Source organism: Temnothorax longispinosus, chromosome 6, assembly GCF_030848805.1.
Source record: "Temnothorax longispinosus isolate EJ_2023e chromosome 6, Tlon_JGU_v1, whole genome shotgun sequence".
NCBI classification, from domain to species: domain Eukaryota; kingdom Metazoa; phylum Arthropoda; class Insecta; order Hymenoptera; family Formicidae; genus Temnothorax; species Temnothorax longispinosus.
In genome coordinates, this window is record NC_092363.1 from 15,572,905 (window position 1) to 15,587,404 (window position 14,500).

The window sequence follows — 14,500 nt, forward strand, 5'->3', positions numbered from 1 at the left end:
AAATGAATAAACAGTGTCTACATTAAAAACATATTTTATTTGACAACCGCTACTTTTCAACACGAACTATAGCGTCGTAGGTAAACCAACGCAATTAAGTATCTATATCCGTTGCGCATATTTTGTAAGTACATATCTTTTTTATCTTGATATACCTAGTTGTTTAACAGTACGTAATCGGCTCCGAGTAGCGACAATAGTTTATCGCTGTCGGTTTAGCCTATTTTATAACGTCGCATAATATTCAAGATAATTCCATTACTTAATGTAATACGCCTAAATATGTCACCAAACTCCTCGCACAACATCATTTCTAGTTCAAGTCAAATTTTTCATCGTGGAATGACTTTCGAGATGAACGTTTAACAATATTAGCAACGAATCAATTTCGCAATCACATTGAGCCACAATCATCATTCCTAATTATTTCTCGAATCTTATCGTTTCTTAAAATGCAATGCGCATATGTTATGCGCTATATATAAATTACTTATGTACAATCATGCTATTTGAATAAATACAAATAAAACTCGGGGCTATAAAAAATGCATCGGGGAAACAAGTCGGGAAATAGCGGCCAGATAGTTAATGTCAATTTCGTGCCAGCTAAACGTACTTTGGAGGATTAATTGTAAGTCGCAAGTTAGCTTAAGTATTCGTTCGAATCGTAGTGAAAAAAAGATATTATCACGCTGACTTATTCTCGAAGTTCACGCTTCACTTTAAGATCATGCGCTAAATGTTGTCGTAAACATTTAGATCTTTAAAACATAATACCCTACGCTCCGTCCAGAGGATTCTGCTTTGCATATCATACAATATACAATATACAATTTACAATTTCTCGTTTTCGAAGATAAATAACAATAATACTTTTCTGCTTCCGGATTCTAATAAAAGAAAGGAGGAAGAGGACTAGGGCATAAAGGAGGAATGGGTCAAAAGGGACCCTGGCCTGAGTCGAAATATAAATAATCCTAAGTTAGAAAGCGATTTATACGATTAGGAAATTAAATAATAATTATATAAATTACATATTGATAAATGTAATAAATTACATACGCAAATATGCAACAAATTACGTATTAAATATTATAATTACTTCCAAGCGAAAGAGGAGCTGTTCTACAAAAGAATAATGAAATAATAAAGTCTAATTAAATAGCGAGAGATCGCAAGTAATGACTAAACAGCTTTAAGCCGTTCTAATGTCCGGTTTATTCCTACATAGTTTAAGTAACGTCACTAATCCCCAAGTCGTGGATACTATTACTGACTAAACACATCGACTCACAGAAATCGCCTGATCAAGTATGAAATTCAAGTCGGGCGCCATTCACTTCTTACATAAAACGAATTATCATCATAATTGATATCAAATACGTATTCTGGCTATCACAAATACCGGATGGAAGGAGAGCTTATCGAAAATTGAGATTACAAGAGCATCAGGCATTTAAAACACGAAATTGCTGTTTCAAAGATCCGGACTTTTCAGATTATGCCTCATATCGATCGTATAATTATCGCTTCGATGCCCTAAATGCGTCGATTAGAAATGAAGATTGAATAATATTCTGAATTAATTAGCTATTGGATTGATTTCAAGGTACTCAGCTACCTCTCGACCGATCTTTCGAGTGCTTTGAACCTCAGGACGGCAGGATATCTAATTCAAGCACGTTCTTGGTGTTGGACACTCGATCGTCGCTCTTGTGCACTAAGACATCCTTGAAGTCTCTCAGCTTCTGCGGTTGAGGGGTTGCGTTAGGATTTCTGGGAAGCGTGGCAATGGGATTGGTATTGTGATTCATGTAGGGTTTCTCGTAGCGATTGATGCCATTTGCCGATTCCGAATTGTGTCGTCGTTTTACTTTAGTTTCCGCATCCGGTTGTTTCGTCGACAAGTCCTTGTCCTCGAAGCACGGCACCGTCTGCATCGACACTGTGTTTCGACAATCGTCGAAGAGGGATCTGGGATTGAGAGTAACTTCGCGGGCGGAGCCGAAGTGTTTGAAACCGGCGCAAATCGGCGAGGTATTCATGAAGCTGGTGTCGGCGGGAAGGCATGACTCGGTGATCCGTTTCTCAATTTTGATCTCGGTGACATTCTGCCGAATTAATAAATTCGGCGCTACTTCCGGAAGTGGCTCCTGGGAAATCGGCGGCCACTTGGAATCGCGCGCCATGTCTCGTTCGATGGCTAGGAACTTCCGTCGAGATTTATCCACGTCGTGCCAGCGATAGCGCAACTTGCCGAACACAAGGTACTCCACAAAGAGATACTCAATCAGTAACGCAATCACGAAATTTACCACGCCATAGCCAACTAGAACGAAACGAAAGCCCAGATCGTTGGGCAGAACGAGCTGGAACCACGTAGTTAGCCATTCGAAGGGACATATCGCGAGATAAATGGAGAAGAGACTAAGGAAAACGAAGGAGGTGAGTAGGCCGTAATTGGTGAAGAGAGACTTTCTGTACGGTGGTCCTTTGGAGAACGCTACCGCCAGAATGATGTACTGCATAGAACTGACGATGAAGACTGTGTAATTCTCCATGCAACCCACGTCATCCTTATCCTCAGTTGCGGTTGGGTTGAATGGCACGAACCATGGCATCTGACGCAGATGCCAGAGACTTGTGTATTGGAAAATTGCGACGATTAGAAGTTGGGTGATCAAACTGAGTATTGGCGATGTGCTAATGAGGCTGTTGAGCGGCGCCATTTTCACCAACGGGCCCTCATAAGCCCCGGTGCGACCGAAGAAGAAAGCGAATATGGAAATGATGAAGAGATCGATGTATAGAAACTCGATGTCCGTCAAGTTCGACTCAATGCTGTAGAGGAGCATCACCGAGATAAATTGAGTGAGCGAGTAGGAAGCCATGTATTTGAAAATGCCAAAGGAGGTCACCAGCGCGGCGCGACCCTCGCGTATCACCGTTAGAACACTGGAGATGTTGGTCTCGCGACTGGTGAAGGGCGATGCGACGGAAGATTCCGTGTCCGATAAGGATATCCCGGTGTGCGCAGCTTTCAACGCGCCACAATCGTTAGCACCATCTCCCACCATGGCTGCGGAAAAAGAAATCTTGTATCAGATTATTAAGATTTATTGCGAGTTATCACATTTATTTGTCGTTCCATTAAAGGTGCGTTGTACTTTTGAACATAGGCTTTCTTTTATGTTCGCACTTACCAACGTAGTATCCTAAGGACTGTAGTTCTTGAATTAACTGCTGCTTCTGATCGGGCGACATTCTTGCGAAAATGGCACCGCGGGTGACCACTTTGGGTATTAGTTCTGGGTAATACTGCTTCATCAACGCCCACGTTTTTCCCGTCAATGCAAATACGTATTTATTCTTTAGGTATTGTACACTGCAATTATCAGATAAATCGTAAGTTTTATTATTATATATATATATTTATTTTAATAGATTTCGCGATGCTGAAAAATACTTACTCGTCCGATAAATAATTGATATCGTCCTCCAACTTGGTGTTGCCGAAAGAGCCGCTCTCGACGGTTTCCAAGCTAACCACGCTGTTCAAATCGGTCATTTCGCTGAGATCGGGCTGACCGTTCGGTGAAGTCGGTGATGGTTGACTATCGCTCTTCGTGAAATAGATTTGCGGTTTCAGCTGATTCTGCTGATTCGTCGAGACGGCGACAACCGGTGTGCCTGGCTTCACAATATCGCAATCTCTAGCCACAGAGAGTGCGGTCAACATATTATCGCCCGTCACCATCACCGTCTTGATGCAAGCGGTGTTCAGTTCGGCGATCACTGGCGAGGTTTCGGGTTTCAGTCGGTTCTCCATAATTATAAGCGCCAAGAATGTCAAATCAATCTCGGCGGCTTCACGACTTATGCGTTGCACTTTGGCATACGGAAGACGGTTCAGAGATTTGTGCGCGAGGGCGATTACTCGATATCCCTCGGACGTGTATTCTTGTAGAACGGCCGCGAAATCTGAAGGAACTAAAAAAAAAAACAAAAAAAAAATAAGTAGAGATATCATTATTTTAATAAAATTAAAATAATAAAATTAGATAACTAATTAAAATTACACTGAATTATGCAATCGTAAAAACTTACTAGATTCTGCTCTTGAGAGACTGAGGATCATCTCTGGACTACCCTTGCAATAAAGTTCATAGTGATTGGCGCCCAATGTCCTGGTGATCACGCTCATCCTCTGAAGACTCGATGTAAAGGGAAATTGCCTGACAATGCCCACTTCCAGTCCTTGTTCCAGTTCCGTCGAAGAATCACCGAACGTAGCGTCGTGGAGGTTGCTGAGAGATATTCCGTCCATTACGTCGGAAGACACGGAGTTTTGTCGACTGAGCGTACCGCCAAAATCGTTGGGCAGTTTCTTGAGAAGCTTGGAATCCTTTGCTGGCCTAACGATCGTCGGAAAAAGCATGGAGAATTTAGATGTATCGGATACATCAGGTTCCTCCAGCGTCCAACCAGTGGATTCAAACATTTTCAGATCGAGCGGGTCTCCTACCAATTGGTTGTCGATTATCGTGATTCCGTGGCATGTAACCATGCCGATAAGAACCTCGGACAACGACAGACTAGCGATGTCCTTGACAGGCAACTGAAACTTTCCGTCAGATACGCTCACCACACCCCACATATCCAGACCGTCTTCGGTCAACGTTCCAGTCTTGTCGAAGCAAATGCAATCGATGGATCCTGACACGTTAATCGTTCTCGGGCTCGTGCAGTATATTTTATTATTTTGCAATCTACGTTGTGCTACGAGACGTCCGACCGTCATGGCAGCTGGTAATGCCGGTGGCACTACAATAGTGATGAGATCTAATGCTTCCAGAGTAATATGACTGCCGTGAACGCCTCTCATTATTTTCGTCACGATTGTGTAAACGACCCCGATGCTGGCTATGCACGCTAACAATATAACGAATTTATACGAGTCCTGTTCAAACTTGAAATCCACGGGCGGAGGATACATGATGGATCGCACAAGATCTCCTTTGCTGGTATTGAAACCTGTCCTGATGACCACAGCCAATACCTAATGTATGACCACAGCACAATTATTTACACTTAGAAAAAATTAAAATATAAAAATAAAAAATATATTTGTGAAAAGTTTACCTTCTCACTACCGTAGTATCTTGTCTGTATAATTCTGGTACCGCAGAAAAGCGTATGTCTAGCATGTTCTTTGGTATTATATATCACATCGTTAGAAGAAGGAACTGGCGTTTTCGTGACAGGTACAGATTCTCCCGTCAGCATGGACTCGTTGAGGATACAGTTGCCGGTCAACAGCACGGCATCGCATGGCATTAGGCATCCATGAGATGGAATGACCAAGACGTCACCGGGTACCAAACGTTCCGTCGGCACTATTGCGGTTTGACTGGTCGTACGATCTCGCATGACCGTGGCGACATCGGACGAATGCACCGTCGAGCGCAAATTATGCTGATTCTAAGAAGAACAAAATTCGATCAGTTTAATCATGACACGAAATAACAACTAGAAAAAAAAGGAGAAGTGACTCACTCGTCGCGTCTGGAAGACTGCCATTATAATTCCGGCGCTTGACATCGTGAGAATGACCATGGCATAGTAATAATAGTCGTCTGCGATCCACAGACAAAAACTAAATAGTTGGAAGACGTAGAACGGGTTGAGCACCTCGAGGCAGAGTAACGTGAATATGCTTTTCACGGGAATCACGATCTCGTTGTTGCCGTAAACGTTGCGCCTGTCGATGTAAATCGTCCAGTTAATTAATTATCATAATTGATGCGTTATGACGCCAAGTTCCCGTTAAAAAACGTTGGAATTGTTCGACTTTTTTACCTCATGTACTGCTCCTGAGAACTGAGACCTTGTGCTTGATGTAACGTGGACGTAAGAACGTCGGTGTCGAGGCCACGCAGTTTCAAGAATTCCGATCTTTCCGGGTCCCAAACGTAGGTCAACTTCTTGCAATTGAAGATGGTTATGGATGGCACCTCTAAAAATATTTTCTCGTGATAAAACTATTTTATATTTGAAACGCACAGATCTCAAGAAGCATATACTGATTCACTCACGTTTGAATTGACCCCCGGAAAGATGCACGGACAACGTCGGGGAGGTTTCCTTCTCCTCTCTGGCGGTTATTACACTCCCGTCCCATGCTTCATCGATTAGAGATTCTTCTTGGAAAGATTTATTACTGTGGAATAAAATATTAACTAACGATATCGCGATTTCGTTGATGATGTTGACGTTTACAAGATGCATTGAAAAGATTACTAACATAATCTCCTGAGCGGTCAAAATCCTCAACTTCTTCACGTAATGACTCGTGTGTTTTCCTTGAAATTTCTCGATCAACAAAACGGTTTCCGCTTCTTCCAAAGAGCACTTGGTATGAGTGGCCAAAAGCATGAGACGTGGGACCCAATGGAATATCAGCCTCAGGAAGCCTCCGGTAATGATAATCAGGAACCAGATAATAACGGTCCGCATGCGGTTTCGTCTATAACTGTAACGATAATGAGCGGAAATTAAGTGGATTACGAAATTCAAGGAGAATTCACCTACGATTATGTGCATACGCAATATGAGTGACCTACCCGTAAATTTCCATCTGGTCCTCTTCACCGGGATTGATATAATCAACGCCATTCTTCAAATGTAGAAGGCCGTTGGCTCTAGTACCTGAAATGACGTCAATATCGTTACAACAAGGGGTCATTCGCATGCCGATCGTACTGAACGTTCACCAATCGCGAACTTTGTCCGGGTAACGCTTTCTCCGCGACGTTTCGTAAGATTCTGTTTGTTGTTAATGATGCGATGTGAGGCGCGTGCAGAATGTGCCGAGTTTCTGACGACAACGATGCCGCTCGTGGCCTTTATAACTCCGATCTCGTCAAATCACGAGGGGAATGAGAGAGAATGGAAATTGTGCGGTCATCGTCGAGGATAATCGCGGTAAAGTAGCGAGGTAGAATGGGACAACGCGTTTATTTAATGTCGAGCAGTATCAATGACCACGAAACAAATTTTGTCGGTAAACGAAGAATGTGATAAATAATTTGGAGAATACGATAGAGATATTTCTTCCTTGTTCCTTACCCTCCAGCAATTCCGTCTTTTGCTCGCGCTGATGCTCGTTCGCGGTAGTTGCGCTGCGACTACCGAAAACACTGTAAGCATTTCTGGTGAAGCTCAGGTTTAACTTGTTCGGCGTAGGAGGCATGCTCGCGATTAAGAAAATGCAGCTCAACCGAAAGGCGATTCAAGGGAAACTGGACTAAAATTCTCGAACGAACGGAATTCTACCTTTGATAAGTGCTTACACTCGATGCGGTATCTGTTTTTCTATATCTTTATCTTTATCTTTATTTTTCTCTCTTTTGAGTGTCTTCTCTATAATTCTTTTGAGAATCGTAATTTTTAGATGTAATTATTAGAGAATTTTTCCGTTAGACTCTCTCTTGACTCCTGCCTCCTTTGTTTCCCTTTATCTGCTCTGTCCTTTTTACTACGTATTGTAATTTAACACTAGCCTTAGTACCTAACGAATTATTGTCTGTATACGGGCGCTCCTCGAGGCTACCTCGGATCGCTCGATGTGAGACAGAGTTTCGTTATAAGCTATGATTAAAAATTCAGCCGGGACATTGAAACACGAAGACGAAGGGGAAGAGGGAGAGAATGCCGAAGATGATCGGTGAGCTAGGAGGTACGACGTGGGTGCCGTTTGAACGTTTTTGCGCTCTTCGGAACGTTAACCCCGTCTGCTACCGACACCGATTGCCCGCCATTTCGGGATCCCTCTTCAAGGTCCTCGCAGCGGGTCTTAGCGGTGCGTTATCCGGCATCTGGCCGGCATCAAGCTGGCACGGGAGATGCGACAATGACGATGACGACGACGACGACGACGACGTCCTACGGACTCTGAAAGCCGTCTCGTGGCTGTGCCAGAACCATAGACCGATGTCGGTCGTCGAGAGAGTGGCAGGAGAACGAGGATGCTGATGAGCGAATAGCGGTAGTTGGTGCTATCGCTTCGGACCTGCCCTCGGCTTCCTGGATTCGTGTCAGTCACCAGGGTCGGTGAGCTTTCGCCAGCCGATTCGTGGCGTGATCGCCGCTCGTTCACCCTCGCTCATACCGCGTTTCAGGTACACCAGGTCCAAAGCGCCCCTATCTGCGGAGCCGCTTCGTAGCGGCCGCGGTTGCGGCTGCGGTGCTAACGCTAGATCGCGGTAACGGCTCGCCGCTATTTTCTGCGTTCCACCTTTGGCCCTCGAAGACGACGATCCGTGATCTCTGCGACCGCACGCGGCCGCTACACCAGCTCCTACCGCCTCTCTTATGTGCTCGTGCCTCCCTTGTGCTGCTCGTTGGCGCGATCGCAAATACATTACGGGTTATAGGAGTATCCGGGGTTGCCGTCGGGATATCTCGATCGGCAGAAAGATTGTGACAGCTCGCGGTTTTTCACACGCGCACTACGCTGGAATTTTCCCCCGCGAGAAACGCAATAGTCTCAGCTTTTTTTAAGTAGACGAGATTACTGGATACACTCGATATCAGCTCACTTAGCGCGTGACTAAGTTCTCCTCTCCGATCAAACCAATCAATACGAATGAGAATTGCGCAATACTATTAGAATCGGTGCATTCTAAGATTTCCCGAAATCACCGATCTATTAATAGATCGCGAATTACGTCAACGATGACGTCTCAGTTCTCGGCAATAAAAAATATGCGTGACAAATAAAGAGATAGGAGGAGAAAGACTTCTCTACACCGAACACCAATAGATTTAACACTTTTTGCGAATACGATTGTCCTCGCGGAAAAAACGATGACTTCTCCTTCGGCGCGATTTTTTCAGATGATCCGCTTAAACTCTTCACTCTCCTCAGGACTTCTAAGTACAGAGAATACAGTGCGATAGTTTGTGTCCAGCATTTTACTCATAGTGCCGGTATACGTTGCCGCTGGCGCGCAATAGGTTTCGATCACCCGCAAATTAGGAAACGGAAAAGAAAACGCCACTCTCCTGCGAGAAATCACTTTGCGCGCGGGTGTTTTCTCGACGCGGCGCTCATTCGTGGTGTTGCCGCCACCACCCTGGGATGCTGTGTCTCGCAGATGGATCGTTCTCCGTCTCAGACTCGAAAATCTTCTTTTACCACAAACTGCGTGCAAATATAAGGCAATTTGCGAAAACGTGCTCGCACTAAAATGGCGGCGCGGCGCCGTCGTTTCGGAGTTCAGCTCCGAAATTGCCGACTCCGGCCAGGCTGACTGGCTGCTTAGCTGACTGGCTGCGTAGCAATTCCTCGTGATTGCTGATCACCGCTGTCACTCGCTGATCGCACAAACGACGAAACTTCACCAGAAAGAGACCTTCTTCATTGTGGAACACCGACGAACACGCGGTTGGAACGGTGCGACGGAGAGCCGGGGTTTTGTCTGCTCTGGATTGCGACCAGTCTCCGAACGTGAGCGAATCGAATAAAATGCTTGCCACAGAGACCGACCGAAAGGAAGACTTGCGCCCTGAGTCGTGGCAAACTCGGCTACAGGAACGTGTCTAAATGGGGCGCTTTGTCGAGCGGTAGAGCCTCGAGTTGAACGGGGTTCAATGCTCCGGCAGGGACAACTAAATATCTACTGGCTGCGCAGCACCTTCAGTCCGCGCATCGTGAGAAATGCGATCAATCACGGTTTGTGAAGGTAAACACTAGATAAGTTTTATCTAGCATTTGTGTGTTTCATTTCCATAAAACCGATTAAGTGGTTTTCAAATTATGAGGATTGAAGTTACCGTACGGTTTATCGTACGAAATGTTGTTTCATATGCAATACGCCGTCTACAACGTTCAACTGCAATAGTTATCGTTTAACAAATATCGATCGCAGTTTAAAATATACGGCATCTTACAAGTTTATCGCAATTTTTATCGCTCGGAATACCCTTTTGATCTTTCAAAATCATAGCTTTCTGTCTTTACAGAGCACTATTCTCACTTAAATCGCACTTCTTATCTTTTACGATATATCGTGGGTCGTGTCGGATTTAAATAAGTCTAGATTAACAATTTTTTTTCTACCATTCATAGATAAGTTCTTAAACGATGGTAACGAAAAAGCATAATTAAGAATCAGTAAATTATTTCACAAGGACTATTCTTATTCGTTTAAATCGAAATCTCTGTCTTTGCTTCATCTGGTAAAAGACATTTTGAAAGTCTGGAAGCTAGAATATGCGTTGCATTTCCTTTGGTTTCTATCCTTGTGTAGCCGTACCTGGGATCCCCCTACCATCAGCTGCTCAACTTATAACGATGACGAACGTCGACACCATCGTCGTTGCCGACCATGACTCATTTTTTCGTTAGCGCCGGCGCGACCGAGTTTCCTCGTCATCGTTCCCATTAATTACGGTTCTGATTTAAGTTATCAACTTTCCCTTCCGTCATTATTCGACTCTTCCGGTTGCAGGTATACATTTACATATCCATATACCGCGTACTAGGCCCTATTAGCTGACACCGGCTATTTTCCTCGATCAGACATCGTCTCCTCGTCTTTTACTCCGCCTGCTGTTTCTGCCTGCTATTTCCCTTTTGTTCCCTCGCGTCCCGTGAGATCCCATCGTATTGGAATATCGAACGACCAGACCCTCGTGGTCTATACCTCATTTTAGCTAACTCATCACTGTCCTAACAACACGTGCTCCATCACACACACACACATACTCGACATTTAAAAACCTGCATTCTTTGACTGACAAATAAGTCACACCTGCCATAAAACTTCGCAGTACTTTCCGTTTAAAGGCATTTTTAACAATACAAATTTCATAATTTTTTTTATTAAACATATTTTTGTGTTTAGATTCCTATCTTTCTATATTATAATTATTAATTAATTTTTTTATATTTTTTTACTTTTTAAATTTTTATTACTAATTTTTATTTTTAACATTTAGAAGCATTTTAATATCAAGATTTTATTGGTATTAATTAGTCATACTCGCATCGGTCGCAGATTTTGCAAATATTTAATATTATATAATTTCTCAATCTGCACCGCAAACGTACTCCTATTACAGATGCATGGTTTTTTTTACATAGTAAACAGATAAGAGATATTATTTATAGTATTTATATTCGCAAAGTATGAAATTAAGGTATAAAATCGTTACAATAAAGTTATTTTGTATTTTACAACTTATCTACACGTAAGATCGTCCTTGTAATAAACTCTTTCGCGCTAATTATTATCATGGAATTCAAAATCCTTGATAAACCGATGATTAATTGATTAAATTTGTGACAAGAACGAGTGGACTTTATCGCGGAGCACAATTCACGCAACAAATGAAAGCAAAAAGATTTTCGCAAAAAAAATGTTTCAGACCGGATAAAACTTTTGGGTAAAGATAACGATTAGTGCGTCTCTTTAATTGAAGCGTTAAACGGAATTAAAGACTCGTCGATATTAAAACGCCGAGCGAGACAACGTTAGTAATTGAGCAATATTACTTTTGTCTAAGCGGTCGCGACTCTAAATGATGCAGAGGTCGAGGACAACGTTGCTAGCAGAATTTGTTGTTTCAATTCAACTTAATTTCACACAATTAAATATAAGTGACGGCTATTTTAAAACTTGTCATTATAAATATATGCATAAATTTTGCTAACATAATATCAATAATATCTAGCTTTTAATTAAAAAGAATATTACGTAGAGATACGTTCTTTTGATTGGCTAAAATTTAAATTTTAGATTGTCGACAACTTTCTATTTATTTATAATGATACATTCCTTGTCTCGTTGTTGCGCCATAATCAACTTGAAGATGCAAAATAGAATTACACCATAATCAACTCCAAACTAGAATTGCCGGTTATGTAAGATTACACTGATTGATGTGTATACGCATGCTGCACATATACGAATCTTGCATGACCAGTTAATTAACTTGGTTTTTTCTAAAAATTCACTCATATTATGAAAGATAGAATAGAGTAGAAATATTTACGTAACGTCTCATAATTTAACACTTGTATTTAATATAAAAGACATTAAGTATAATTATGTTAACGACATTGTAACGACTGCCAGACTATTTGACTGTCACGTCAAAATGCACGCATTGTGATAAATATCTTTAAAAAGATTTATATCAAATGTACTATTCTATTATTTGCTTTACTTAAAAGAACGAGGTTTTAATTTAACAATAAGATATTTTGTGAAAATTTTTTTTATATAATAATTATATAGCTAATTGAGAAGAAATGGCCAGATATAATAGTTATATGGATCTACTGAATTTACGATATTTACGTGTCTATACGCTTTACGTAAGACAATTTCAAACCAGATTAATATCTTGTCTCATAAATCACATGCTTTAGTTTTATGCTTGGGTAAACGGATTGACAGTATTACCTTATCTTTGCAGTTTCTTGCAAAAATATGACTCCAGTATAATTTGTCGCCAAGAGAATTATCACGTTTCCTTTCTCAAGCTAATATCTCGTTTTAAAATCTTTTAGCTAACTCATTATTATCCCAAGAGAGAGATAATTATTCTAGATAATAATTTACTCAAAATTGGCACAGAAAATTACACACAAATAATAAAAAAAATACAATGCGACAACGTGTGCTATGCTACGTGCTTTCCGTAGGATTTCAGTCACGTATTTATCATAATATTATTCATATAAGATTTGATGATTATTCAAATCGTCTATCGAGCAAAATATGTAATTTGAAGAATCGTACAGGTGGTTGCGATACAAAATTGTACTACTTAAAAGTTTAACGGTGAAAGTGATAATAATAATTGATGTTACTGAAACGCTAACTATCGTGTTAAGAATTCCAGACACGAGGCCGATAACCAGACATATTGACGAAGCAAACGTTCGATACCGCGAGACGGTTTGACAAGGATAACGAGACCAATCTTTCGTCTCATAAATCATGCTTCATACTTTGATAAGTTTCATACTTAGATAAATGATCTTGGAAAGTCTTACCATTCGCTGTATCCATCTTGCCGTCGTACGATGAGCAACAGTGAATTGCTGTGAGTTTTCTTGCGGTTCTCGGTGATCTCTTTCTTTGTGAGGTGAATATATCCTGTTCTCACAATCGTGTTGCAATTCTTACCGTGTTGCATTTGCAAACCTATTTAGCCAATCCTATGTGACGTCGAGTAGAAAAAAATATAACAAGATTTGTAAGAGTATAAAAAATGTCTATTTTTTAAATATATTAACCAGTCCACAAAAGTTAATTCTAGTTACACTTTATTCTAGTTACACGATTATTAAGCTCCGTTATTTCGTGTTTCGAAATGATATTGATAAGTCCCGCTACTTGGAATAGAGAGAGAGAGTTATGGAATGTAGAATCTCAAAAATAGTCGTAAACCAAGTGATTTCTATGCATCGCGCTAGATTTGACAGGTTCACCGACACTTCATTGGAAATGTGTCGCAATAGATCTCCGATACACTAAGCTTCTCTCGATCGCGATCTCGCGGTCGCGCGATCGAGAAAGCGACGACGGTGCGCGACGGCGCATCGGACCACACTGCGCTCTTTCCGATATATCACGTCGTATAGTATGTGCTACCGCCACCATCGGCCGAAAGTCGTTTTCTCTTATCGTTATGAGCCATTTGCTTGCCAGCCGATTTGTCAACGATCTAGATTTACTGTATGATAGCATCGAAAGAAACCTTTCGAAATCGTGTCTTCCTGAAATTCTTTCGCGATTAAAGATAAATATTAATCGTTACACACATTTTAAAATCACGTACTAAAGGATAGTTCATTCATAGTGATGACCTGAATAGTAAAATTTAGAAAACATCTATAATCCCGATCTAAGATTGATATCATAATTAAGATTTTATCTTCGGCTAGGATTATAATTGAACGTTGAACTTATATAAATGGTTATTTTTGTTAATTTTGTCAACACAAATTTAGGCAGTCTCTATGTATGTAGATGCAACTATCTATATCTATTCTTTTGATAAGTTCCTTCTGTTATTTACCAAATTTCTTATATTTTTCAAGATTTTGTAACTCTTATCTATTATCTCGTTTATATAATTGAAAAAATGTAGTGCAAACAGGAAAATTTCTGATCTATATCAATCTGATTTATACCAAATAAAAAGTTCTTTTCTGAAATATTATTACTTTATCTACAGATATAGAGCAAATGCTGAAGTTGAAGCTCAGCGAGAGAAAGAAAATGGAAATTAATGAAGATTATCTTTGTTGGATGAAGATAGATAATACAAAAGTTCTCATAATATAAAATAATTGCGAGGAATAAATGCGAGGAAATAAAAAGAATGAGAAGATTCGTGTTGAATGGAAAGATTTCGAACTTTTAAGTATAACGTCATATGGCGCAATAATTTTTTAACGATAAGTATATTTCCCGAAAAA

At 41.0% G+C, this 14,500-nt stretch overlaps 1 protein-coding gene across 4 annotated transcripts; it reads right to left on the reverse strand.

The window, feature by feature from the left end:
- Nucleotides 1–18: 18 nt before the first annotated feature.
- Nucleotides 19–14,419, reverse strand: Anne (anne boleyn). Of its 4 annotated transcripts, XM_071782104.1 has the most exons (12): nt 13,512–14,419; nt 13,070–13,408; nt 6,624–6,708; nt 6,305–6,532; nt 6,096–6,220; nt 5,860–6,016; nt 5,557–5,761; nt 5,143–5,481; nt 4,108–5,059; nt 3,471–3,990; nt 3,204–3,385; nt 19–3,079 (listed from the first exon to the last, which is right to left on the reverse strand). In XM_071782104.1, the coding sequence occupies exons 2-12, from the start codon at nt 13,083–13,085 to the stop codon at nt 1,653–1,655; spliced, it is 4,236 nt and encodes a 1,411-aa protein (XP_071638205.1). In that variant the 5' UTR covers nt 13,086–13,408; nt 13,512–14,419; the 3' UTR covers nt 19–1,652. The 4 variants fall into 4 exon arrangements, with proteins under 4 accessions (XP_071638205.1, XP_071638204.1, XP_071638203.1 ...); XM_071782103.1 differs by having other exon boundaries at nt 13,070–14,419; XM_071782102.1 differs by lacking the exons at nt 13,070–13,408; nt 13,512–14,419 and adding an exon at nt 7,129–9,830.
- Between the last annotated feature and the right edge of the window lie 81 nt (nt 14,420–14,500).

What these genes read in the sequence shown, in the direction of transcription:
- Anne (XM_071782101.1), bottom strand. Translation starts at nt 7,252, where the DNA reads ATGCCTCCTACGCCGAACAAGTTAAACCTGAGCTTCACCAGAAATGCT. An exon ending in CAGTCTTCCAGACGCGACGA is followed by an intron (nt 5,482 to 5,556) that starts GTGAGTCACTTC and finishes TGTTCTTCTTAG; the next exon opens with AATCAGCATAATTTGCGCTC. An exon ending in GATACTACGGTAGTGAGAAG is followed by an intron (nt 5,060 to 5,142) that starts GTAAACTTTTCA and finishes GTCATACATTAG; the next exon opens with GTATTGGCTGTGGTCATCAG.